Consider the following 26983-nt stretch of genomic DNA (forward strand, 5'->3'; position numbering starts at 1 on the left):
CTTGAGGTAGTAACAATCCTTGTCCTCATGTCCAGATTTTTCACAGAAGTAGGCAGTAAACCCGAAGGGGGCATTCCTGTGGAGGGTGCCCTGGAGAGCGGCATGAGCTACACCAGACCGTAGCCTTATCTCTTGATGACACTTGAGCTCTTCTAGCTCACGCTTAATCTGTTCCAATGCCTCTTGATGTGGAGGCTTCTCTTCTCTAAGAGAGAAGGACCTCTCCTCTTGAAGAGCTCGCTGTAACTTTAGGGCTTCCAGTTCCCTGCGTAAAGAAGTTAAAGGATCAGAGGGACTTTCCAAAAACAGAGAGGGGGTCTCTATGTGAGGGGGGTTGGTGAACAGCTTCCTAGCCCCCTCTATCCTCGTAGCAGCTGCAATGAACTCGTCCAGAGTGATGTCGGGTCGGAGACTCTCTCGTAGTTTTTGCTGAGAACTTTTGGGAAGCGCCTTCTCTACCCATTTCTTAACCATAAATTCACTTGGTTGCTGGGGAAGCTTGGCAACCAGAGACTTGGTTTTCGTCATAAGTTCTGCAAAAGTCTCCTCTGGCTGGAGCACCATGTTGGCCAACTCATCCAACACCTTCTCCTGGTAGTCACCTGGCCTAAAAGCTGCACAGAACTGTTGTCTTAAGGTCGCCCAAGTTGCAAAATGGTTCTCTGCAAACTGGCTGTACCATTTGTCTGCTAAGCCATCCAAGGTGGATGGAAAGAGTACCAAATAAGCATCTTCCCTGTTAAGACCACGACCCCTACAGAGAGATACAAACCTCCTTGCATGGTTTTCAACATCTTCTGAAGAGAGTCCTTTGAATGTAGGGAACTTGACGTTTACCTTAGCCAAAACGCTAGCCAACGGCTCCATGGCCCCTTGCTGAGCTTGTTGCTCAGTAGCCTGTTGTAGCAGAATAGGAGAGAGCTTTACTGGCGAAGGTGATCTAAAACATGTGGAACCGGAGGGAGGAATGGGTGAAGTTGTATGTGGAGGTATGGGTGATGAGGTTGATGGACTTCTAACAGGTTCCAAGGGTCGTCTTCTGTTGTAGTGCTTCAGAGGGCTCAGTAGTGCGCTTTGACGCTCGACTGACCGCCTTGCTTCTTTTGTAGTGCTTCAAAGGGCTCAGTAGTGCGCTTTGACGCTCGACTGACCGCCTTGTATGTGTCATGCAGTGACCACCAACCCAACCAAGCTTTGGGCAAGAAGACCTTGAACTGGCTGAAGACTAGTCTAGCTCTACTAGACTAGGCAAGTGACTAGACCAAGCTGGACCAGGGACGAGGTCTAGACCAGGGTCGAGGAGAACTAGACCAGGGACGAGGACAGGTTGGACCAGGGCGAGAGAACAGTTGGACCAGGCGAGAGGAGAACAGTGCAAGGCAAGGTCGGAGAAGCTAGGCAAGGTAGGCGAAGCTAGATAGACCCAACTAGCTTCAAGATTTGCACCCACAGAGTGAGATTTCAGTTGAGGTCCCACCGTGATCGCCAAAATGAGCACCTATAGCGCGGATAATGTGTCGTGCTCTCTACAGTGGGTGGTCCTCAGTGCAATGTGCGTGACAATCTCACTCAAACAGACTGAACAAAAAGGAAACAATAGACGTCAACAGAGCTCACAAAGACACAACAGCAGACCAAGAACATAGGACTCTACTATCTCAAAGACTGATACAAACTCTGGCGTGGCAGCACACTCAGCTCCAGCCCAGGACTCACAGGTACAATGGGGTGTCGAGGCTCAGATGTGCAGAGATGGTGAAGACGTCTCTGTGTATAGACTCACTGCTCTCGACGACAATGCTGGACCAAAGGTGACGAAGATAATCCCGATGACCAACCGCTACTACTCATATGTACCACCATAAAGAGTCACCAACGGCTCATAAATGTCATCCATATGGTGACCTGGCCACGATGTCCACTAGACCAGTCCGTATCTCTGCTGCCACGTGTCACTGCCAAGCCCAGAGAGTCCGTCCAGTGTGAACCATCCTAGACCAACTGTACTAGCTGTGTGTCCTGTGAAAGCGACACTGTAGCCTGCTACAACTAGGAGCACAGGCGAACAAAAAAGGGATGAGCTAGGCTGAATCAGCCCCTTCTCTAAAAGCTCGTTGACCTGACTCATAATCTCTTTCTGCTGGGTTGCACCAACCCTGTATGGTGGTCTATTCGGTGGACTAGAACGTCACACAAGATCTATGGTATGATCCTCAGATCTCTCAGGAGGTAACTCCCCGGCAAAGAGTCCGAAAAACAATCACCAAAACCACTCAAAAAAGTTGACCGGTCTTTATCTAAAGTAGACAAATTAGATACAACTTTAGGTACTTCTTTTGCAAAGATCAAGTACGCAGAAAGATGATTCTTTATTACGAATGAAATAGCAGAAGCAGAAACAACTGGAACAGACTCGCCTTTAAGCTTTACATCAAGGACATGAGGCTTTCCTCTATGTACAAGGGTAATTTTTTTGTTGTAAGTATCCACCATAGCATGCAACCTGTAACACCATGGGATACCCAATAACACGTCACAGCCCTCAAGTGGCATAATATGGAATTCTTCCACATCCACATAACTCTGAATGTGCAGACGGTGCTTCCCCAAAATAGGAGTAACAGGCTCTGAATGACCTGGGCATGCCAAACCTGCCTCACCTGTCATACCCATCTCCTCTGCATGAATGCCCAACTTTGATGCCAATTCTGGTGATATAAAATTTGCACGAGCTCCTGGATCAAAGAAAACGAGCACTGTCTGGTCTCTAACTTTGCCCCATGCTCTGCACAATTCCGTGGCATCTATGTTTGGTTGATAACCAACCAAATCTGGGACAAGTCCTGCACTTAGCTTTGGCTTCTTCCCTTTATGGTCTAACTTGTCATCCTTATCCTGTGACTTACTTTGCGGGCATTCATTAGCAAAATGTCCCTTCTCTTCACAAATGTAGCATTTCTTGGCCTCTCTTAGAGCGTTCCTTTCCTCAAACGTCTTGCCAGAAAAATGCCTTTTCTTCCCTTGGCTTTGCCCAGAAGAAGGTTTAAACTGCCTCTGTCCTCCAAAAGGCTTCTTCTTGAAAGGTGGTACAGTGAGAGTTGTTGTGACATTGCCCTTGGCTGAAAATTGCTTGCCCTGGGACTCCTTGTTGCTGCCTTTAAATCCACTGAATTTACCCTACAACAAGTTATTGGCCACTGTCACATTCTCAATCAACTGCATAATGTTGATGACATTGGTCTTCGTACAATAGTCCCTCATTTCCTTTGGCAATCCACAACAATACCTTTCAATCTGTTCTGTCAATGGTACAAACCTCTAAGAGCTTATGGGTAACAAAGCATCCCAAAATTTCTGATTGTACTCTTCCAGATTTGCACAAATTGACGCATTCAAATCATACCATGCCGTGATCACATCTACCTCAAAAGTGTTTGTGAGCCAATATCTGTTTAAATTGAACCCATGTTGTAAGTGCTTGGCCCTAATTTAACAATGTGGTCCACCATCTCAACGCATTTCCCTTCAAAAAGGTGGCAGCCTTGCGTATCTTGGAAGACTCTGTGAAGTTTCCACCTGCCTATGCCGCATCAAATTGCTGTATGAAGGTCAAGGCCTTCATTTTGTCCTGTGTGTCATTAAAAGTGTCAAACTTCACGGCTGCCCCGCCTTCCTTGTATTCCTTTGGCTGGCTCGTAGTAACCACATTATTATCAACAGATGCTTTAAGAAGTGGTACTTCTCGATTAAGCATTCCAGCACCTATATCACTTGTTTTACCAGGGTTATTCGCATTCTGAGCATTTTGCTGTGAGAAAACAGCTATGCCAAAATGAGTTCCAGGCATCCCAAAATTGCCATAAGGACCTTGAAAGCCTGGTTGAACACCTATGTTCCCGTACATAGGGTTAACCGCACCTGGTTGCATTGCCCCAAACACATTTCTTGGTATGTATCCTTGTAAACCTGTGGATGGTCCAACCATAGCCTGAAACATTGAACCACCACCAAAGTAACCAGGATATGAAGTAAACGGTAGAATGGTATGGTGAACGGCTTGTTCATTACTGCCTTGACCATTCGCAGCCTCATGTCGAGATACCACATGTTCCTTTAGACCTGTAGACACATTGGGTGTCTTCACCACCTGTTGTTGCTCTTCCACAGGAGCCTTTCCACGAGTTTCATGAGACCCGTTTGCATGTGAATTCTCTTTTTCAGGTGAGGGAGAGACATCCCATATTTCGTCATTTTGTGAAGGATTTCTATCAATGCCGTTTTTTGCATAACAGGTCCCTTACAATCTTCTACGGTTTGTGCTATATAGCACGTGTTGTTCCCGCTTCGTTTCTCCTTTTTTCGGGAATTTTTCACATCAGGTGCAGCATTTGCCATGGCTGACAACAACACAAATGTGTTCAAGATGTTTGCTGCTGAGGACAGATTGGATGGGGACAATTACCCTATGTGGGCTTATATGATGCAACATGTTCTTGTGTCGAAGAGTGTTTGGAATATTGTGAAGGGCATTGATGTACGTCTTGGTTCTAAGAATGTAGGTGATGTTGAGGATGTTGCAGGTCTTGCTGCAAGGATTGCTGCTGTTAGAGTTGTTTTGCCTACAGTTGAGCAAGCTCGTTGGGATGTAAAAGATGCGCAGACTCATGCATTGATTGCGTTGTCTGTGAAGCACACTATTACTCCCCACATTCGTTCAACGAAATCTGCCAAACAGGCTTGGGATATTCTCGCTGGTCTTTATGCAAGTCTCAATGAGGCTAAAATTGCATTGTTGCGTAAAGAGCTGGAATCGAAGATTATGCATGAGGAAGATGATATGCACACTTTCCTTGCTGGTGTCAAGGATATCAATGAGCAACTTATTTCTGCAGGTGAAGTCATTTCAGACAGTTTCCTTGTGCAGATTGTTCTTGATGCCTTGCCAGATTCTTACCAGACTTTTGCTAGTACTTGGAGACTTATGACCCAAGGAAATCCTGAACTTGTCAAGTTTGATGCATTATGCACATTGCTGTTGCAAGAGTCACTTTTCAGAAAAAACAAGACTAGAAAGCGTACAGTTGAACAGGCTTTTATTGTTGCTCAAAGAAAGGGTGGTAACAACAATGCAACCGAAAAACGAGAGCTCGCTGCTGCTGCCCCCCCCCCCCCTCCCCCGTCCCCGCCCTCACGTAGCCCCTCCGCTCCTCCTCCTGCGTGCAGCCCCTTGCCCGCCCCCTGCGCACTCTGCCCTGCCCGCTACCCGTTGCCTACCTGTCGCCAGCCCCACCCGCTGCCCGCCCTCAGCCTACAAAATTCTTGCCAAGGCTCTGAGTTTGAGGATTCAACCACTTCTAGAGAGCATTATACATGGGACTCAGACAGGTTTTGTCAAGGAGCGTAGTATCCTTGATAGCATCTTTACTTTTTGGGAGGCATCTGCCCTCGCACGGCTTCGTGGTGAGGATCTGGTGATTCTTCTTCTCGATTTTGAGAAGGCCTACGACAGAGTTGATTCGGACTTTTGGGCACTCTATTCAGGATGGGCTTCTCAGATGCTTAGATCAGAGGGGTGTCAACTTTATACAGACGGGCACACAGTCAGGTACTTTTGTCAAGAGGTAGAGGTGATCGTTTCATGCTCATACGTTTGGTCAGACAGGGCTGTCCTCTTGCCCCCTTCCTCTTTATGTTCTATGCTGAGGCGATGAGCAGGTTTTTGGTTTCGCAGCAGGTTGGTTTACGTGGCTTAGCGCTCCCTATTCAGGGAGATCAACTACTGGACGCTGAGTTTGCAGACGACTCAGCCTTGTATTTCGATGGCCAGGAGGCCAACCTTCACAGGTGTGAGCAGGCTCTTGAGACTTTCTGTTGTGCATCTGGCGCACTGATCAACTGGAGAAAGATAGTGGCTTTCTCGGTTGGTAGTGCTCCTACGCCCGACTAGATGCCAGGCGAGGGTTTCAGGTGGATTCCCCTAGAGACTGCAATTCGGTACTTGGGCTGTCAGGTTGGTTTGGACTTGTCTCCCAAGCAGCAGATTGCTCCCCTCCTCCTGTCTATCAAGAGGAAGTTGTTACATTGGAGCTCTGCACGACTTTCTCTGGCAGGCAGAGTTGTAGTGGCCAACCAGTTGTTGTCGGCTACTATGTGGTACATCACTTCTTGTTGAATCTTCTCGACTTCTTGTATCAGCCAGGTAGAGAGGCTGATTAGGAACTTCCTTTGGTCAGGGCATGACACTCAGATAGCCCGGGCCAAAGTGGCATGGCAGGTCATCACTCTTCCTTGTTCTCAGGGAGGGTTGGGGATCATAGACCCAGCACAGTAGAGTAGAGCCCTTCTTGGGAAGTTTATCGTCAGAGGACTTCGTCCAGGTGAGGAGCCCTGGAAGGAGTTCTTGCTTCAGCGGCTTAGTGCTATGCCTCAAGCAGGAGGCCCCTGGCGCCCCTCGACTAGATGGATTTTCACAGAGATGCGCAGAGTTGGCTTGAGCAGGAGACTAGAGGACCGCTTCGCTGTGAGTCTGCTCCAATCTTGGGAGTAATTGTGGAGAGGCCTGGAGCAACGTCAGCCTACTTGCACAAAGGAGAGCCTAAGACAGCCCCTTGTTTGGAACCCCATGGTTAGCACTCAGAGAGGCCACATGGTTGGTAGTCGGCCTCATGTTTCCTAGGGTCCCATGGCAGAGGGTCCAGCACGCTCTTTTTTAGGTGAGTGGTTACAGTTTTCAAGCTTGTCAGAGGAGCTCCAGGGCATTCAGTCTACAAGGCATGAGAGGGCTGTAGAGCATGTGTCAGGACATCTCAGAGACAACACCAGCTGAGTGGCTCACACCTCTCAAGTCAGCAGCACCCAGATGGATGGGAGCCTTCACGCGACTGGAGAATCTCAGTTCGGGCTTGCTCAAAGACTATACCCTCCCTGTTTTTCGAGCTACAGGGTGAGGGACGTTTACACAGAGTTGCAGTAGAGGCTCCACAGGTGGCAGAGTGCTGGTTTCAGAGGATCCGAGTGGTGGGCATCAGTGGGAGGACTTGTGTCATAGATCCGACCCAGCAGCTCTTGAGACTGGCCACTGGAGATTGTGGATTTGGGAGAGCTGTCCACTGGCACAAGTACAGTGGGACCTTGGGGAGTGGCTTTGGAGGGACCCTTTCTCCTCAGTAGACCATCCAGGGGTCCCTTTCTTTCAGTACATTGTTCGACTGGGACGTCACATACTGGCAGCGCAAAGAGAGGCTCGTCCTGCTGCAGCACCTCATTAGCAGGAGGAGGGTCTCACAGCTTAGTCCTTGGCAGCTTTTTGGGAGAGGTTGTGGGACTCCAGACAGCCGAGGCGAGTCACTTTGTTCCAGTGGCTGGTTGCACACCGAGCTACAGCAGTTGGGAGCTGGATTGTACATGGTGGTCTCTCGGCCGCATGTGCAGCTTGTGACCATCTTGTGGAGAGTCGACGTCACTATCTTTGGGACTGTCCTTTGGCACAGCATGTGTTGCTTCGTGTTCTTCGATTGATACCAGCTCTTTCCACAGCTCGGTAGCACACATGGGGAGCAGCTGCTTGGTCTACTCTCACGGGCCCGACACTTCAGTTTGAGCTATCCTCCACCAACAGGATGATAGTGATGCAGGGGGGTGGACCTACACTCCAACCTGCTACAGAGCTTACTTCACAGGAGTGGTGCAGTGAGAGAGAGGAGTGTTGGGAGCTCATTAGTGGCCTGACACTCTAGTTCATTTGGCAGGCCCGCTGCTTCCACATCTTCAAGGCTCACCTTGTACCACTAGCAGAGACCGTTTGGGATCTTTGGCTAGAGCTGGTCCATACTCTCAGAGGATAGTTCGAGAGACCACATGCGGGAGCGCAGAGAGGCTTTCCTTCAACTCTGGCGTCCTGGGCCTTTCTTCACCATGGTCCAGGGTGTGCTCAGATGGCACTACCGTCCACCTGTGTGGCTCTTCCCTCCTCCCATCTCTTGATTTAGCCTCATTGTGCATATGTTGTTTTTTCATTGGGAGAGTCTCCCCATCATGATTGTTGTAGCCCTCTCTTGCAGGGGTGGTTGTAGCTCTATGGGCAGTTTTTCATTGACTAATAGAAGGATCTTCTTCTAAGAAAAAAAAAAAACAATGCAACCACTTCTTATGGTTCTTCTATGAGTGGAAAATCAACTGTTCCTAATGCTTCTGAAAGCAGCAATTCGTTGGAAACTCTAGTGATAAGGGCAAAAAGAAGATGCGTTGCCATTATTGTAAAGCTAATGATCACTTGATCAAGCAGTGTCCTAAGTTGAAGGCCAAAGAGGCTAGTTCCACTCCAAATGCTGGATCCACTACAAATGCAACTATTGTTGAGTCTTCTGTGAAAGGAGACTGTGATCCTAATGTTGATGCAGAATGGGCTTTTAGCGCAGAGTGTACCTATAATCCTGTTGTCCATGATGCATGCATGTCAATTGCTGTAGATTCACATGTGTGGTATTTTGACAGTGGTGCTACAAAGCACATTACCTCACATCATGATTTGTTCACCTCTCTCAAGTGTGTCCCTTATGGGAACACAATCACTTGTGCCAACAATGCCTCTTATCCGGTTCATGGAGTTGGAAAGATTGTGCTTACTGCTACAAATGGCAGTTCTTTCACACTTGTTGATGCACTTTATGTACCCAAGAAGAACCTTTTGTTTGTATCTGCACTTATTAGACTTGGACTTATAGTCAAGTTTGTGGATGACAGATGTACAGTACATGATCTCAGTTTTGGTGATGAAATTGTTGCATTTGGTATATTATGTCGTGGGTTGTATAAGCTCACTTTGTATGACAAGTGTGGTCAAAATTTTGCAAATGCAGTTGTGGATTCTAAGGCTATTTCAGATGCAAAACTTTGGCATGCACGTTTTGGGCATCTAAATTTTGCCAGTTTGCTACATTTGCGAAAATCTGATATGGTTGCTTCTTTGACGCCTCTTGAAGCACCTGTCAAACATGTTTGTGAAGGCTGTATTTTGGGTAAGATGCAGCGTTCTAAGTTTCCAAAGGATGGTTCAATTGGATCCACATGCAGGTTGCAGCTTGTGCATAGTGATGTTTGTGGGCCCATGCAAACTATGTTCTTGGAAAAGTACCTTTACTTCGTGACTTTCATTGATGATTACTCCAGGCATGCATGGGTATTTCCGCTTAAAGCGAAGTCCGAAGTTTTTATGTGCCTTAAACAATTTCTGGCTATGGTTGAAAATGTCTCGAAATGTACTATGGACACCCTCCATTCCGATCAAGGGGAGGAGTATATGTCTCATGAATTTAATGCATTTCTGGCTAGTCGTGGGATAAAATACCAATGTACAGTGCCTTATACGCCTCAGCAGAATGGTGTTGCTGAGAAGAAAAACAGGTCACTTATAAAAATAGCACGGTGTATGGTCAAATGTCAAGCTTTGCCGCATTCTTTTTGGCTTGAGGCCATCATGTGTGCCACTTAAGTACTAAACAGGTGTCCTACGAAAGCTTTGCAATCTATTTACTCCATATGAAGCATGGCATGATAGAAAGCCTTCTATTGAGCACATGCGTGTTTTTGGATGTTTGGCATATGCTTTGGTGCCACAAACACAACACAAAAAAATTGGATAACAAGGCTGTCAAATGTATTTTTATTGGTTATAGTGTTGAAAGCAAAGGTTTACAGGTTGTATCATTCGTAAACAAAGCGTATCTTGGTCTCACAAGATATTGTGTTTCTGGAAGATTTTGTGCAGCCCTTGTTGTCATGTACTAGAGACAGTAATGTCATCTCACAGGACATTTATGACACTTTGTTGCTTCTTTTCAATGGTAGAAGTTTGATGTAAATTCCAATGAGGCAAATGTACAACCTATGGGGATTTTTGAAAATGTTACAGATCAGCCTATTACTGATGTAGATGTACATAATGTACTTGATGAGGAAAGGGCTGAAAACGAGCAGGCTAGAGGTATGCCAAAATGGCTAGTGCATACATTGCGTGACAGTAAATTAGATGTACCTTTGTCTAGTGGTACTCGTTCAGGCTCTCGCCATGCATCTTATGCATCAGATTGTTATGCTTTGGCTGTCTCTAGCTTACATGATGTTGAGAAACCTCTGTCTTTTGATGAAGCACAGAATTCAGAAAATTGGATGGCTGCCATGCAATCAGAATATGATGCACTTATAGAAAATGACACATGGACTTTATGTGATTTGCCTCTGGCAAAAAGGCCATTGGTACGAAGTGGGTTTACAAGTTGAAAGACAAGCCGGATGGTGAGATCGATCGCCATAAGGCTCGACTTGTTGCAAAGGGTTATGCACAGCAAAAAGGCATAGATTATGAAGAGACTTTTGCTCCCACTTGTCGTATGACTACTGTGCATTTTCTATGTGCATTGGCAGCTCATTTTGGTTGGGATGTACATCAATCAGACATTGTTACTGCTTTCTTGAATGGTGACATATTTGAGGAAGTTTATGTAACGCAGCCTCGCGGTTTTGTCATAAAAGGACAAGAGGACAAAGTGTGCAAATGTAACAAGGCTTTGTATGGGTTGAAGCAATCTTCTCGTGCTTGGTATGAGAAAGCTGACACTCATTTGGTCAAACAAGGCTTTCGTAACAGTCCAACAGAAAGCACATTGTATGTAAAGCGTGAGGGTGATGTACTTCTCATTGTGGTTCTTTATGTTGATGATTTGCTGATCACTGGACCAAATGAGAGACATATTGCTGAATTTAAGGCTGATTTGAATGCTACTTTCAAGATGAAAGATTTGGGGCTGTTGCATCATTACTTGGGTATACAGTTTAAGCAGTGTGATGGTGGTATTGCCTCGTGTCAGAAAAGTTACATAGAGACTTTGCTATGTAAGTTTGGACTTGAGGATTGCAAACCTATTGCCACTCCCATGGAAACAGGTTTGAAGTTGAGTCTACATGATGATGGCGATCCTGTTGATGTCACTCTTTACCAAACTATTGTTGGCTGCGTCATTTATGTATGCAACACAAGGCCGGATATTCAGTTTGCAGTCTCACAGGTCAGCAGATTTATGCATAGCCCAGGGTCTAAGCATTGGCAGGCAGTCAAGAGGATTTTCCGCTACCTTAGTGGCACTTTACATCTTGGCTTGTTTTATCCCAAGGGGGGATCATTGAGGCCAGACTTACATGCTTTTTCGGACTCAGATTCGGCTGGTTGTTTTGACACGCGAGTGTCCACAAGTGGTTTTTGTTTCATGCTTGGCAGTTCATGTATATCATGGTTGAGCAAGAAGCAACCTACTGTGGCCACTTCGAGTTGTGAGGCTGAGTACAGGGCAGTCTTCACAGCTACGGTTGAGTGTGTATGGCTCAGACGCCTTATGGCTGATTTGGGTGTTGGACAGGACACTGCCAACACTATCTACACTGACAGTCAGAGCGCATTGGCAGTTGCGAGGAACCCAATTTTTCATGCTCGCACAAAGCACATTGAGGTGCATTACCACTATGTCAGGGAGAGGCTCTCAACTATGTGCCAACACAGAAGAACCTTGCAGATCTTTTCACAAAGGCACTATCTCGTGAGAAGCTTGAAGCTTTCCGCAAAGCTTTGGGCTTACTCCCCTTTGTGGACTGATCCTGTCCTCAGGGCATGGCACTTCCCTTTACTCATGTGCCAGCTCTCGTTCACCGCATCACTCCAGGGGGGATTTGTTACCATATACATGTGGTAGTGATGTGTGTGAACACACTTAGGACCGCCGGGGCATTTTTTTCCGTCACTAGGAGGTTTTTTCCCCCGTGCATTGTATATACGCCCATCATTCTAGGGCTATCTATCTTACCATTGCACACTAAGTAATACACTCTCTGTTGTAACTTGTGTGCCTTGAGCTTCCTTCGTCTTCTCCAAGCTGTGTTTTCCTGCAACCCTAATCCCACCAGTTTTTAGCTAGCTATATATGTAAGGTTTTCTCATTAATAAAACTCTCTTTCACGTTGACAATTCTTCTCTGTCAACCTTTGTGTACATGGCTATGGTGCCTTTTCCTCTCCCTTTGTTCTCATGAGCTTCATCATCTACATCTAACCACAACAATCCACAATGTTTTAGTACTAACTTTATTCGGTTTAAAAAAGCGTACATTTATCAATGCTAAATACTATACGCTAAACAAAAAAGGAAAGTCATGGTTTAAAATATACCACGTGTCATATAGCTGCAATGAAACTTCACAAGGAGATCAATTCAAATAGAAATCATATTTCACACTTATTTATGCTACAATAAACCCACTTATTAAACTTGAGAAGATCACTTGCCACATATTGAACGAAATCTTTGTGGAAGGTCAACAAGACAAGTGACAACTACTCAAGTAAATGAGAGATTTACCTCGCGACAAAGTTCATAGTGTTCTAAAATAGTTCTCGTCACCTTCAAACTCTTATCGATGTTTTCATGAGCCATTCCGATGTTGTGAGTGTGTCTCTGTACAAGAAAGAAGGTTTGAAGTTGGTAGAAAACCTTAATAAGGGTTCAACTGTATGAGGGAAGGGCTGCTTTTTCGGCAGTCTTATTGAAAATATTGACGTCCATAACCATTAAAGCAAATAAAAATAAAACATAAATTTAGGACCTTTGACAATCCACAAAGTTATCTATATAAGATCAAGCTTACCAAAAGTTCATCATTGGTTTGCTTAACAGTAGTTGAGCTTCCTTCCAATAAAGTGTGTAAATTCTCTTTCTTGCCCCTCTACATACAACAAGAGGTCTTCACTTTACAACTACAAAATATGTTGTGTACACATGGGCAACTAACACAACAAACCAATTTCACTAAATTCAAGTCTGTTGAGACAAACTAAGTTTTAACAATGTAAAGAATGTCTTTATGTCTTGACATCTTAACATTATTTAGATTCCATGACTATATATATTGTCCACACATTGTTGCCTAGGGGGCAAGTTTCCCAAAAGACCTCAACCAAAAATTTGACCTCAACCTCAAAAACAAACTGGGAATTGGAGACATGCTGCCTTATGCTTCACCAATATAGCAAGCTGGCCAATGTACTCCCCTCATGTGATGTCCTTAGTTTGCATCCCTCAGATCACTCTCCTTTGAATCTTTGTTGCCGACAAGTGTAGCAGGGCTACAATGTCACTGGCATGGGACAAACAGTTAGTTGCAATTGGACTCGAGTTCACACTGGGCAAACTCTCGCCTGGGCAATGACACGTGGCAAGTGTTACGGATTGTGGTCCAATGGACACCGTGGCCAGATCACCACCACCTCAGTTAGTAGATAGGCTTAGCTGCATTGGGATATCTGCCAAGTGTTGGTGACTCTTTAGGAGATACATATGAGTGGTTGGTTCCAGTCATGGGTATGCATCAGCATCTACTTTTGTGTGGTCAGTCGTCTAGAGTCTATCATCTTGGGTTGTACACAGCACGTCTGCACAATCCCTGCACATTGGAGCCTCAACACCCCCATTGTACCTTGAGTCCTGAGCTTGGAGCTATGTGTGCTGCCAGCCAAAGTTGTATGGTTCTTGAGTTGTCGCGTTCCTTTGAGTTGAGTCTGCAGTTGTGTTATGAATTGTATCGTGTCCTGAGTCACATTCCACTTCTGTGTTTGAGCACCCACTCTAGAGAGCACGACACCTTTTCCTTGCTTCCAACAGGACGGTTACAAGAGGTATATGTAGTCTTTATCTTTGTCGCCTTTCTAGTCATTCTCTACAGCATACAACGCTTTGGAATAGAGAAGGCGGCTTTGGTTTTTGCTTCTACTCTAAGGCCTTTGTCACATGGCATGTTGCCATTACGTCACCATCACCACCCCGCCTAGCCCCTAGCCCCTTCCCCTATCTACCCTCCCCTCGCCCCTACCCACCCACCCACCCTTTTCCTGTCACAAGGCGGGCACCACGTGCCAATAGAAAAGAACATACTGAACAGACATTTAGCACTTCAATAACAACTGAACTGAAAGAGAGAGAGAGAGATGACACGCGACACGAAGTGGCGGAATTCCACCCCAGAGAGTATTCGCCCCAAACCTTGGCGCCCCTTTCGGCATTTCTTTATATTGCATCATCAAAGTACAAGTCGGTACTCCAGACTCTGCAGCTTCTCCAGGAAGCATGTCAAAGAATGAGCCCTAGCCTCATATTTAAAGGCCCTTTGCCTGAAAAGCAGTTACAGTAAAAAGCCTTTAAAACTCAAAAGCTTCTGGTCCAAAAGCAAAGCCAAAAAACTGCCAGCGTAAATCACGGAAATCCGTACAGCCTGCCACGTCATCAACCAACGCAATTTTCAGAAATCTCCCTACTATCCTTAGGGTTGGGATTTAGGGTTTCTGCAATTTTAGGGTTTCTGGCAGCAGAATTAGGGTTTGCAGGTTTTAGGGTTAGGGTTTCCAAAATTAGGGTTTGCATGTTTTAGGGTTAGGGTTTCCAAAATAAAGGTTTCAGCAGTTAGGGTTTTTGGCAAAAATTAGGGTTAGGGTTTCTGCTCTCAGGCAGCCACGTCATCACTTTGTGACAGTTTAGGCCCCTTGGCCACATCTGTAAGTTGGCTCCATTCTTTAGGCTTTGACACGTCAGCAGTTTGTTACATCTCCCCTTCTTGAAAGAGAGTAATCGTCCGCAATTACAGCATATCTGCAAAACAACTCAAGTTAGCTCAAAAAATTTTGAGGGTCATTCCGAGGGATATTCCGAGGGACAATCAGTTTGCTCTTTTGATCAAGGAGTTAGCTTCTCCTTTTTGCTCTTTCGATCAAGGAGTTAGCTTCTCCTTTCAGCTGTTTTGATCAAGGAGTTAGGTTATCCTTTCTGCTCTTTTGATCAAGGAGTTAGCTTTTCCTTTCATCCAGATCGGAACTCTTGATATTCCGGCGTAGTAAAATTAGCCATCACACCCAGACCGTACTGATCTTCCACAGGTGTCTTGATGCACTAAAATTACATACCCAGGCAATCTCATCCAATTAGGAATACTCAATAGTTGGAACATCACAATGCAACACAAATGCTTACATATGCATGTTACAAGACATAGAAACATAAAGCCGCCGATGAACACTCCTCCCGCATAACCTAACAAGGTCCGGGCCGGGAGGTATGCAACGACTCCCTCATCACTCCTCCCGCATAACCTAAAAAGGTCCGGGCCGGGAGATATAGAGGCCTTTTACAACCAAATGCCCCCCAGATCACAGCCTACGTTGTTTGGAGGTGCGGAGAGTAACCATTGCTCGGACTTCTTAATAATCCTCCAGCATAACCATCCAGGTCCGGGCCGGGAGTCACAACAACAATACTCCCCCCGTAAATAACAACAAGGGTCCGGGCTATGAGTAAAAAAAAAACAGCAATTTCTAATCATTCAATACTCCCCCCGCACATAACCGGTTACAAGGGTCCGGGCCATGAGTACGAACAAGCATTCTCAAACATAATTTCTCACTTCTCCACCCGGGAGTAAAATCACCAATCATTGAAACCAGTATCAAACCAGAGCCAAAAAATTCAAATCGGCACCAAAACAGGTTCAAAACAGATACCATCCATTTCAAACAAACTCCAAACAGGATCACCAAACAAGATCAAACAAAACTCAAACTTAAAAAGCAATCTCGACATCAGTCGAGCTCGAAAAGTCGACTGACTTTCCATCCTGAAACCTACATCAAAAATTAGGGTTAGGTTCCTTCCATAAGATCTTAGCCAAGCACAGCATGGTTCATCAGCTCTTGGACAAACAGTGTTTCTTTGGCGACGATGGTAGTCCCAAGAGATAGCAATCACACTGGACCTCCAAGGTCATCTGATCGTGAAGAGACATCTACTGGGAGACGTCGAGAAACTTCAAGTTATAATCTGCTAGGGTTTCCATGGCAAGCATTTCAAGATACCCCACTCTGCCAGAAGTTTCACTCCGAAGGAAGATGTCAGAAACCATATAACTTCGGGCAAAATTTTTCTTGAAAGCTTGCCAAGTACTTGGAGTATGCTGCTTGGTAGCTGTAGACATCAACATCTGCATGGCACTGCTTCTGAGAAAAAAAACAGTGACTTGAAACAAATCTGGATCCTTCTCTTGCAAGTAATCTTAATTGGCTTATGCCCTGTAAGACATGAGCGGTGAAGACGGGAGCGCGTCCGATGCGCGATGAAGTAAGGATGGGAGTGGCTAATAAGTTCGGGTTAGAGGGCGAAGATACCTCAAATAATAATTCCAATAGCTCTGTCTGCTCTTTTGTGGGACCGGTATGCTTTCAGAAAAGCACACGCTTGATGCTTTGATACCACTGTCACAAAGACGGGCACCACGTGCCAATAGAAAAGAACAGACTGAACAAACTTTTAGCACTTCAATAACAACTGAACTGAAAGAGAGAGACGACATGCGACACGGAGTGGCGGAATTCCACCCCAGAGAGTATTGGCCCCAAACCTTGGCGCCCCTTTCGGTATTTCTTTATATTGCATCATCAAAGTACAAGCCGGTACTCCAGACTCTGCACCTTCTCCAGGAAGCATGTCAGAGAATGAGCCCTAGCCTCATATTTAGAGGCCCTTGGCTTGAAAAGCAGTTATAGTAAAAAGCCTTTAAAACTCAAAAGCTTCTGGTCCAAAAGCAAAGCCAAAAAACTGTCTAAGTAAATCACGGAAATCCATACAACCTGCCACGTCATCAGCCAGCGCAATTTTCGGAAATCTCCTTGCTGTCCTTAGAGTTAGGGTTAAGTTTCTGCAGTTTTAGGGTTTTTGGCAGCAAAATTAGGGTTTGCAAGTTTTAGGGTTAGGGTTTCCAAAATTAGGGTTTGTAGGTTTTAGGGTTAGGGTTTATAAAATTAGGGTTTGTAGGTTTTAGGGTTAGGGTTTCTAGAATTAGGGTTTCAACAGTTAGGGTTTTGGCAAAAATTAGGGTTAGGGTTTTTGCTCTCGGGCAGCCACGTCATCACTTTGTGACAGTTTAGGCCCCTCGGCCACATCTGTAAGTTGGCTCCATTCTTTAGGCTTTGTCACGTCAGCAGTTTGTTACATTCCCCCCCCCCCCCCCCCCCCCCCCCCCCCCCGCCCTATCTACTCGCCCCTACCCACCCTTTTCCCCCCTCGCCCCTACCCACCCCTTTCCCCCCCTCCCCCTATCTACTTTTGTAAGGTGCAACGGAAGTGAATGTTAAACTTTGTTCAAGATGAGTGCACCAAACTGTGCTGAAGGGTTCCTTTTACTTACGGAAGGGAGAGCCTTCCGTTCCTTTAGTGAGAGAGTGCAAATGATCACACAAAAAGTGGAAAAACACTGTGAATGAAGGTGCTGAGACTGAGAGATAGAGAAGAGAATACGACACCACAATGTTGTCAAACCCTCCTCCAAGGGCCGCACCCTCTATGGGAGAGAGGTCTATGCTATTGATTGCACAAATCTCATACAATGGTCTAAAATGCAATGGACTTGCCAACGATGAGGACGGCGACGAGACGGGCTGAAATCTGAAAACACTAAGGGCTGAAATCTGCAAATCTTGTATCTGCTGAATTCTGACTCTATGTCGGTGACGAGGGCGGTGATGACGACGCGACAACGATGCGCTGAAAACGCATATGCTAAAATCTACGAATAGCCGACTGAATCTACGAACGCTGGCTGATCTGACCGTGCGGCGAGGATCTGCTGCGGGAAGGTGAGATCTGCGAGGTTTGGGGGCTGCGGTACGGAGTCTAACTGCTGAAATTGCAAAAGGCTAATGCTATGGGCTGAACTGTCACCAGGAATCTGCAAAACGCTAGACTGAGCTGCAATCTGCAAAAACGCCAGGCTGTATTGTGATCTGCAAAAACATTGGTGCTGATCTGTTGTTGTTGAAAACGCCAGGTTGATCTGCAAGGAAAAACGTTGGCTGGTCTTTGTGGCTGAAAACGCTAGGTTCCCTTGCCAGTCTTGCTGAGAAGGTGCACTGCCAGATACTATCTACTGCCTCTTCTGCCAGAAAGTGCTAGCGCTAGGTTTCCTTATATATTAGCTTGTCAAAAATTCCCTACCCAGTTTCCCAACAAAGTCAATAATAATAAGTGAAAAATAGCTAAAATAGGGAAAATGGGTTCTATGCACTATAAAATGCTCCTGATGGATATTGATTGTAATCTGATGATCATGCTGTGTGCAACCAGAGGAAATGCAGCTACTCTAAGTGCCTAGACATGCACGGCCTGCAAACAGACTCACAAAGGTGCCAGAACACTTCCTAAGCTGAACTGAACCTGAAGTAACTTGTCCACATGCACATAGGTTAGATGTGCACATGACATCCCCTCCTTTTTAAAGTGAGGTACTGGTACCGAATTATATGGCGTCGAGGGAGATCACGTTGGATAAATCCTGGGAAGGACTCTTCGTTGGCCCACTCTGATGTGTGGGTCGTGCGATACTTGAACTTCATAAAGGTCTGCAACGCTTGCTTCTTTGGGCCGCGCCGAAAGCGACACAAAGTCATCTGTGGCTGCTTCAAAGCTCCAACTTCGGCTATAGTCATGGATCTATCTTCTTCAAAAATCTCCGAGGAGGAAAATTCCTGAAACCACTTCCAACACGAAAACATGAACATACCCATTCCATGTAAAGTGACTGGAAAAATAGTAGTCTTCCTAAAAAATTGTGCACGCAATGCAGATGAACAAAGTGACGGAGTGCCAAACCGTTCATCAAACACACGCAAAAAAATAGGGTGGAATCTTGACTCTCATCTAAATTAATCAATTGTGGCAAATCACAATGGAAATGCCCATGCTTGATGCTCAATCCTTTTTGTGCTCTTTCGGATACTGTGTCATGCCAAGGAAGAGACACGGAATGTGAATTCCTTGAATGCAAACATTTCATCTTTTCATGAGTAATCATCATACATCCGTGCTCATTCGTGAGTGAATCATGTTCATCGTACAATATGGCATGCCTATGAAAAGGGAACACATAAAGACAGTGACTAAAATACAGGAAACCGTCACGAATGAAACACTCGAACAATGCGTATCGACTAATCATGCAAACACATAATACTTCTTGTTGGGGGTTCCTTAGATCTTGACTCGAGAGCCAAGACCGGTTCTTCGTGATTGATCGAATATGCAATGAGGTAAGCGTCACTAGAAAAAGCATCAACCAAACCACCTGTACTCTTCAAAAACATGATTAGGAATCGACACGCCCAAGTGGTCTTGGGTTACGTGAGACCGCAACAAGCAAAAAAAAAATTCTTGTGGTTCTTTCCTTGACTGATACAAAACACTGCCAAAGCTCTGATACCAATGTATGCTGCAACGGAAGTGAATGTTGAACTTTGCTCAAGATGAGTGCTCCGAACTGTGTTGAAGGGTTTCTTTTACTCACGGAAGGGAGAGCCTTCCGTTCCTTTATTGAGAGAGTGCAAATGATCACAAACAAAGTGGAAAAACACTGTGAATGAAGGTACTGAGACCGAGAGATAGAGAAGAGAATACGACACCAAAATGTTGTCAAACCCTCCTCCAAGGGCCCCACTCTCTATGGCGAGAGAGGTCTATGCTATTGATTGCACAAATCTTATACAATGGTCTAAATGCAATGGACTTGCCGATGATATCGACGACGATGAGGACGGCGACGAGACGGGCTGAAATCTGAAAACGCTAAGGGCTGAAATCTGCAAATCTTGTATCTGCTCAATTCTGACTCTATGTCGGTGACTACGGCGGTGATGCCGACGCGACGACGATGAGCTGAAAACGTATATGCTGAAATCTGCGAATAGTGAGCTGAATCTGCGAATGCTGGCTGATCTGACCGTGCGGCGAGGATCTGCAGTGAGAAGGTGAGATCTGTGAGGTTTGGGGGCTTCGGTACGGAGTCTAACTGCTGAAAATGCAAAACGCTGATGCTATGGGCTGAACTGTCGCCGGGAATCTGCAAAACGCTAGACTGAGCTGCAATCTGCAAAAACGCAAGGCTGTCTTGTGATCTGCAAAAACGCTAGTGCCGATCTGTTGCTGTTGAAAACGCCAGGCTAATCTGCAACGAAAAACGTTGGCTGGTCCTCGTGGCTGAAAATGCTAGGTTCCCTTGCCGGTCTTGCTGAGAAGGTGTACTGCCATATGCAATCTGCTGTCTCTTCTGCCAGAAAGTGCTAGCGCTAGGTTTCCTTATATATTAGCTTGTCAAAAATACCCTACCCAGTTTCCCAACAAAGTCACTTAATAATAATATGTAAAAAAATGCTAAAATAGGGAAAATGGGTTCTATGCATTGTAAAATGCTCCTGATGGGTACTGACTGTAATCTAATGATCATGCTATGTGCAACCAGAGGAAATGCAACTACTCTAAGTGCCTGGACATGCACGGCCTGTGAACACTCACAAAGGTGTCAGAACACTTCCTATGTTGAACTGAACATGAAGTAGCTTGTTCACATCAACAAAGGGTTAGACGTGCACGTGACAACTTCCCCCTCGCCACTACCCAACCTTTCGCCCCCTCGCCCCTATCTACTTCTCCCTCGCCCCTACCCACCCTCCCTCCCCCTCTTGCCCCTATCCCCTCTCCTCTCACCCCTATCTAGCCCAACCCCCTCACCCCTACCCACGCCTCCCCTATCTACCCCTTCCCCTCTAGAGTGAAGTAATAAGGCACTGAGATACCCATGTATACAGAGAAGCCTAGAATGAATTTGCTGCGAAAATCATTCATGTGCACGAATTGCAAAAACGAGAAACCGCAGCCCACCACTTTGTTTTATAGAAGGCAAAAAATTGTTGAAGAAATGGACCTGTCCGGTCAGCTTCCCATTGGTTCAATGACTTCGTGTATGTGCTCAATGTATTTCAAGATTGGTTGCATCTACACTAGCTTTGTGGGATGTGTTCATCTTGGCAGTCTTCAGTTTCTACTTTCTGGTCAGCTTACCTCATTGAGCCGGGGTCATTACTTCTTCAGCATATCTTGCAAATATCGGCATTGCTTCATTGGTACTTCCTCCTAGGAACTTAAAATCTTCTCCAAACATCACCTTCTTCAGTCAAGAGTGTACTACATTTATCCTGGAGTTTCACTGTTCTCTCTAGTTCACTGTTCTATCTCACTGCGATGGAGGGTGGTCTTGTCAATGTAACAGGGAACGAGCGGAATGCAACCCAAACGTTCCACAACGGCGTTCCGGACGAGTCCCGTTCCCGAAACAGAGTCGAGAACGGAACGCCATTCCGGAACGGGGTGTAATCGGAAGGGTGTTCCGGGACAAGGGGGAATGGGACGCGGGGAACAGGTAAAAGTAGGTATTTGGGGGCAAAAAAGTAGGCATGTGGAGGCAGATTTGGGACTATTTGGGGGAGATATTTAGGGTACTTTGAGGGCAAGTTTGGGGACAGTTTTGGGGTTGTTTAGGACTAAGGTGAATGGAGGTAATTCAAGCCTTCCTTTAGTTGACCGTTCGGGCCCCGTTCCCTTTCCGAGCCCCCCTCCTCCTCCCCGTTCCCGTCCCGTTCCGGCCTCCACACCCCCATTGTACCTTGAGTCCTGAGCTTGGAGCTGTGTGTGCTGCCAACCAAAGTTATATGGTTCTTGAGTTGTTGAGTTCCTTTGAGTTGAGTCTGCAGTTGTGTTTTGAGTCGTATCGTGTCCTGAGTCATATTCCACTTCTGTGTTTAAGTCATATTCCTGTGTGATGTTTCTTCTTGGAGTGAGGTTTCATGCATACTGCACTGAGGAGCACCCACTCTAGAGAGCACGACACCTTTTCCTCGCTACAACAAGCTATTTTCTCTTCAATATGACCCACGTTCTCTATAACGAGTCTCTATCCTAGTAGAAAGTGCTGAAGATGTAATACCACACAGGCAACAATACCTGCTCGAATTATTGTCATAGATGGCTAAGCATCTAGCACCACATGCTCCATCTCTAGGCATCATCCTCTCTCAAAAAATTATACAAGAAGTGGTACTCGAGATATAAAAGTTCCCTCTACCTGCCAAAGCCAACTCCAACACATGGACTGACGCATGCACTTGGTCTGCTCTATACCGGATAAACAAGAGCAATTGAAACCAGATCTGAGAACGTCCATCCTTGATGAAAAGAAAAAAACAAAGTACATCTTCTACTTCTAGGAGGAAGGTAATTATAACCGGCCTGAGTAGAGGGCGTTACTATTTCAATTACCTGTTAACTTTACACACTGTGAAGAAAAGAGAACAAAGACGCGTCCAGCGACTAGAATGTTACTGCGCACACGAGACCAACACCCTGTACGCCACACAGACTGGCGTCCCTTTCGGTATTTCTTTGTTCAATTGAAATTTATCCATCCGAACACTTAGATCAAACTCTCACAAAGCTGTCCAAACCTGGCGAGGGCTGAAAACACAGGTTTCCGACCTGATTTGGGCAACATAACGACGTCCAAACCTCTGAAGGTCAAAAGTACCTGTCTAGGATGGATTCCTTCATAATTTAGAAGCTTTATGGTGAGATGTAACGGAAATTCAGAGTGTTGTAATTCTCCGTTTTTCCAATGTTGGGTGCCCAAAACCTTGTACACGCATCCCAAGGCTTTCCTTGGGCTCCCTTGGTGTTTCCTTGCAATTTAGGTGCGAAACCCTAAACCTGCAGAAAAACACACCAGACTGTAATTCTTTGTTTTGGATCGTTTTTAGCGGAGCGAACACGTTTACACGTATCCCAAGGGCTCCCACACGCAATGGGACAGTTCCCTTGTAAATTGGACAAGTTTTCACACGAGAAAACTCTCCAAATTCACAATCTTTCGTGATGGAATTGTGCGTACCTATAGGGGATTAGCAATTAGCTAATCCGGTCCCTGTTCAAAAGGCTCTTGCCTTGGCAAACGCGCATAAAAACCCCATAACTGTACATAGTCAACTGAGTAGCCCAACTACTGGGGCATTACCATATGTGCAAAGGGGAGAGAGAGATGCACGAGAGCAAATCATCGCGCTACATGAGACAAAGGAGAAGGCAAGCTTTCCATTAAAGTTGTGATTATCTGCACCCACTACTCACACACACTGTATAGGTCATAATGCTTCAAAAATCAGCCTCCACTTCAATTTTGGGCGTCCCCTCTCGAATGAGGCTTCTGGAACGTGTGTGTTTGCCTGCATGCAGTTCCCCTTTGCCATGTGTCCATTTGACTCCTTTTGGTTTGATTTCCTAGTACCCACCAACTTATAAAGTTGTAAGTGACTTGCCGAGTGGCCCAAAATCCTAAGGGCACACAGGCTTCCATACTCATCAGAATTCAGTGCTAACTAGCCCAACCAATCCCAAACTGACCGACCTAGACTCTGATGTGAGAAACTTGTTTGGCCGCAACTGTTTCACACTAGCCATTCAATGTCCACTTGCACCTTTTCAAGGGTTTCGAGGAAAACAAGTTAAAAGAAAATAAATAAAAATATGTAGTACATATTTAAAGAAGGCAACGGGAAAAATACACCTTTTGGTGACACACCCCACCCTTGAAATATTGCAAGCGACCTCGTTTGCATGCCAATAATATATGTGGATATCTTCTGATATCACATATATTCTATGATGGGAATCCAAAATATACATGTTTTCGAAAATGTAGTGTTGGACGATTAAACAATCCCACCAACTTCGCTACTACACATATATCAAGCATAGAAGTCTTCTAGTGTACTCTCAAGCACAAACTTCTCTAGCCAAATTCTGTATGGAAAGAGTTGAGCATTGTCACGTGACACATCCAACCCTATGTGTCCGTGGACAAGCTACAGCATGATTAGGGTTCAGTCAGTCCAGTCAGTATAGATTTAGAAGTGATCTGGCACTTCTGTGAGTCTATTCATAGACCGTGCATGCCCAGTCACTTAGTATAGATGCATATCCTCTGGTTGCACACAGCATGATCATAAGCATTCCCATCAGAATCCTTCAGAGAAATTTTCCAATGTATTTAGCCTATTTTACCTTATTTTGATATTTTTCACTTATTATTTTTAAGTGACTTTTGTTGGAAAGTAGGTAGGGCAAATTGAGTAAGTTTGTATATAAGCAAACTAGAGTTAGCACTTTCTGGCAGAAGAGGCAGCAGGAGTACCTTGCTCAACAGGCAACTTCTCAGCAAGACCAACCCCTGCGACTACTCTGGCGTTTTTTCCACAGAAGACCTAGCGTTTTTGCATCAGATCAGCCTTGGCGATTTGTGCACAGCAAATCAACCCCGGTGTCCTCAAGACACAGCAGATCAGCCTACCCTTTTTGCATTTGCAGAACATCAGATGACAGTAGAACAGTTTTCAGCCCTAGCGTTTTTTATTTGCAGATCAGCCCCAACAGCTAGCGTTTTTGCAACAGTTACATCGACAAGCAGATATCAGCCCTAGCGTTTTGGAGATCCTGAAGTTTGCAGATTGTCAGCAGTAGAAAGACCATCAAGATCAGCCCCTAAAAGAGTAGCAGATTCAACCCGGAAAGACCATCAGTTTTCAGCCTTAAGAAACAGCCCTAAACCTGCAGATTTTCAGCGACAAAGACCTTCAGAAACAACCCCCAAAATCAGCGTTTTTGGACTGTAGCAGATTTCAGCCCACAACGTTTTTGGACAGCAGATACCAGATTGCAACCCTTAGGTCGGTTTCGTCGTCCCCATCATCGCCGACATAGCCTAGACTTGCATTAGTCACATGCATTCCCATTGTACCAGTTTGTGCAATCATAAGTAGACCACTCTCGTCGACGAGAGTGGTGCCTTCGAAGGAGGGTTTTACAAACGTCTCTGGTGTCGTATCTCTCTTCTCTCTCTATCTCTCAGTCTCATACACTTGCACGCACAGTGTTCATTCACTTTGTTTGTGATCATAGCATTCTCTCATTAAGAACGGAAGGCTCTACCTTCCATAAGAACAAAAGGAACCTTGAGCACAGTTCGGAGCACTCATCTTGAGCAAAGCGCAAACATTCATTCCGTTGCACCTAACAAGCATCATGAACCATGCTCTCACTTGGCTCTAAAGGGCTACATCAAGTCACTATGGATTCCATCTGAAAGGCTTCAAAGATATAGTTGCAATATCTGAGGTGAATCAACTAATTCAGACTCTTTCATCCATTTATCATCCAAAGATAGGTAGTTTTTGAACTTCACCAAATAGCGTCTTGCAACCTTTCTTCTAACCTTCCTTTCCTTATGTGCCAATATCTGTTCAAGAACAAGAATCTCGTCCAATTCTTCCACTTCGGGCTGTTCCTCATCAAGCTTCTCTGGCACATCACCAACAAAGGGCCTTAGAAAGCTAACATGAAAAGCATTATGTATTTTACAGCCTTCTGGTAGCTTCAACCTGTAAGCTACATTGCTGATCTTTTTTGAAATCTGAAAAGGACCATAATATCGCATAGTGAGCTTTGGAAACAAACGTTCTTTGCCTTTCCTTTTCCTTAGGCTAACTCAACTCAAAGGAGTCAAATTGTCATAAACAGGTACCCGCAAAAGTGGTGCTCCATGATTGTCCATTCCAGCACTCGCATCACCTGATTTACGTGTCATATCTGCATTTTGGACATATGGCTGCGAAAAACCAGCCATACCAAATTGTGTTCCAGGCACTCTAGATTGACCATAGGCACCCTGATAACTTGATTGAACACCCATGTTCCCGTACATAGGGTTAACCACCCATGCCTGTTTGCATTGTCCCAAACACATTCACTGGCATATAACCTGTGGAAGGTCCAGCCATAGCTTGAGACATTGAACCACCTCCAAAATAACCGGGGTATGAAGTAAATAAGAGAAAGGTCTGAGGCATAGCCTGTTCATTACTCCCTTGACCATTCACAAACGGTTTCTCTCTAGCTAAAGCAAATTGCTTTGGATTAATGGACACCACTAGTTGCTCAATCACATGGACACCACTAGTTAAGATGGATTCTCTCGCAATTTAGAAGCTTTCTGGTGAGCTGTAACAGAAATTCAGCGTGCTGTAATTCTCTATTTTTCCACTATTGGGTGCCCAAAACCCTGTACACACATCACAAGGCTTTCCTAGGGCTTTCGTGGTGTTTCCTTGCAGTTTAGGTACGAAACCCTAAACCTGCAAAAAAACACAGCAGACTGCAATTCTCTCTTTTAGATCGTTTTTAGCGGAGCGAACACGTCTACACATGTTCCAAGGGCTCCCACATACAAGGGACAGTTCCCTTGTAAATTGGACGAGTTTTCACACGAGAAAACTCTCCAAATTCGCAATCTTTCGTGATAAAACTATACGTACCTAATTAGTACGCGCTCGCTGCTGCTGTCTCCCCTGCGCTGCGCCCCCCGCTTCCCCCCCCCCCCCCCCCCCCCCATCGCTGCCCGCCTGCCCTCTCTCTCCCCCCCCCCCGCCGCCAGCCCTCGCTGCCCCCTTGCTGCCTTGCGTGTCCACGCGTTGCCCATCCCCAGCTGTAGCAGATCGCGGCACTGCCGCTGCTGCAGCCCCTCCCGCCACTGCCGCCGCTGCCATTCGCTGCCGACTCCCCCTGTTGTGCCGCTCCCGCCATTGCCCCCGCCCGCTGCTGCTAGTGCTCTCACAGTAGCCGTCTCCACCCGTTGCCCCCCCCCCCTCTCTCGACCCGCCTGCTCTTGTTTCTCATTGGTACATCCTGCACATCGGTACTCTCAGCATTGACTCCGTTTTCTGGGGCAGTGCCTGGCGTATCAAGTTGCAGAGTCCGCCCGCCATCCTCTTCTTACGCCACAGCAGTAGACACAGATGGAGGCTCCAGCTTCGCCACAGAGGGACTCGCCTGAAGCCCCCTCGCCCGACCCCGCTGAGCCCACCATTCGACTTGCTCTTTCGCCGACAGAGCAAGTGAGCCTTGCCGCAGAGGTAGAGCGCTTGCAGGCGACTTCGGTCATTTGCAAGGTTCTCGACACCCGACCTAGCACAGGAG

At 45.9% G+C, this 26983-nt stretch overlaps 1 protein-coding gene across 2 annotated transcripts in view; it reads right to left on the reverse strand.

Moving 5' to 3' along the window:
• LOC147464332 (exocyst complex component EXO70A1-like) overlaps positions 1 to 26983 on the reverse strand; it is a 101378-nt gene that overhangs the window by 63299 nt on the left and 11096 nt on the right. The window contains exons 1-2 of one of the 2 annotated variants that reach the window (XM_086514154.1): positions 12690 to 13244; positions 12404 to 12499 (exon numbers count right to left, since the gene is read on the reverse strand). In XM_086514154.1, the coding sequence (XP_086370280.1) occupies positions 12404 to 12420 (17 nt within the window). In that variant the 5' untranslated portion in view covers positions 12421 to 12499; positions 12690 to 13244. Of the gene's footprint in view, positions 1 to 12403; positions 12500 to 12689; positions 13245 to 26983 lie in introns of those variants that run through there. The other variant, XM_086514145.1, reaches the window with a different exon arrangement.

Source organism: Adiantum capillus-veneris, chromosome 1 (genome assembly GCF_014529385.1).
Source record: "Adiantum capillus-veneris isolate H3 chromosome 1, ASM1452938v2, whole genome shotgun sequence".
Taxonomy (NCBI): Eukaryota; Viridiplantae; Streptophyta; class Polypodiopsida; order Polypodiales; family Pteridaceae; genus Adiantum; species Adiantum capillus-veneris.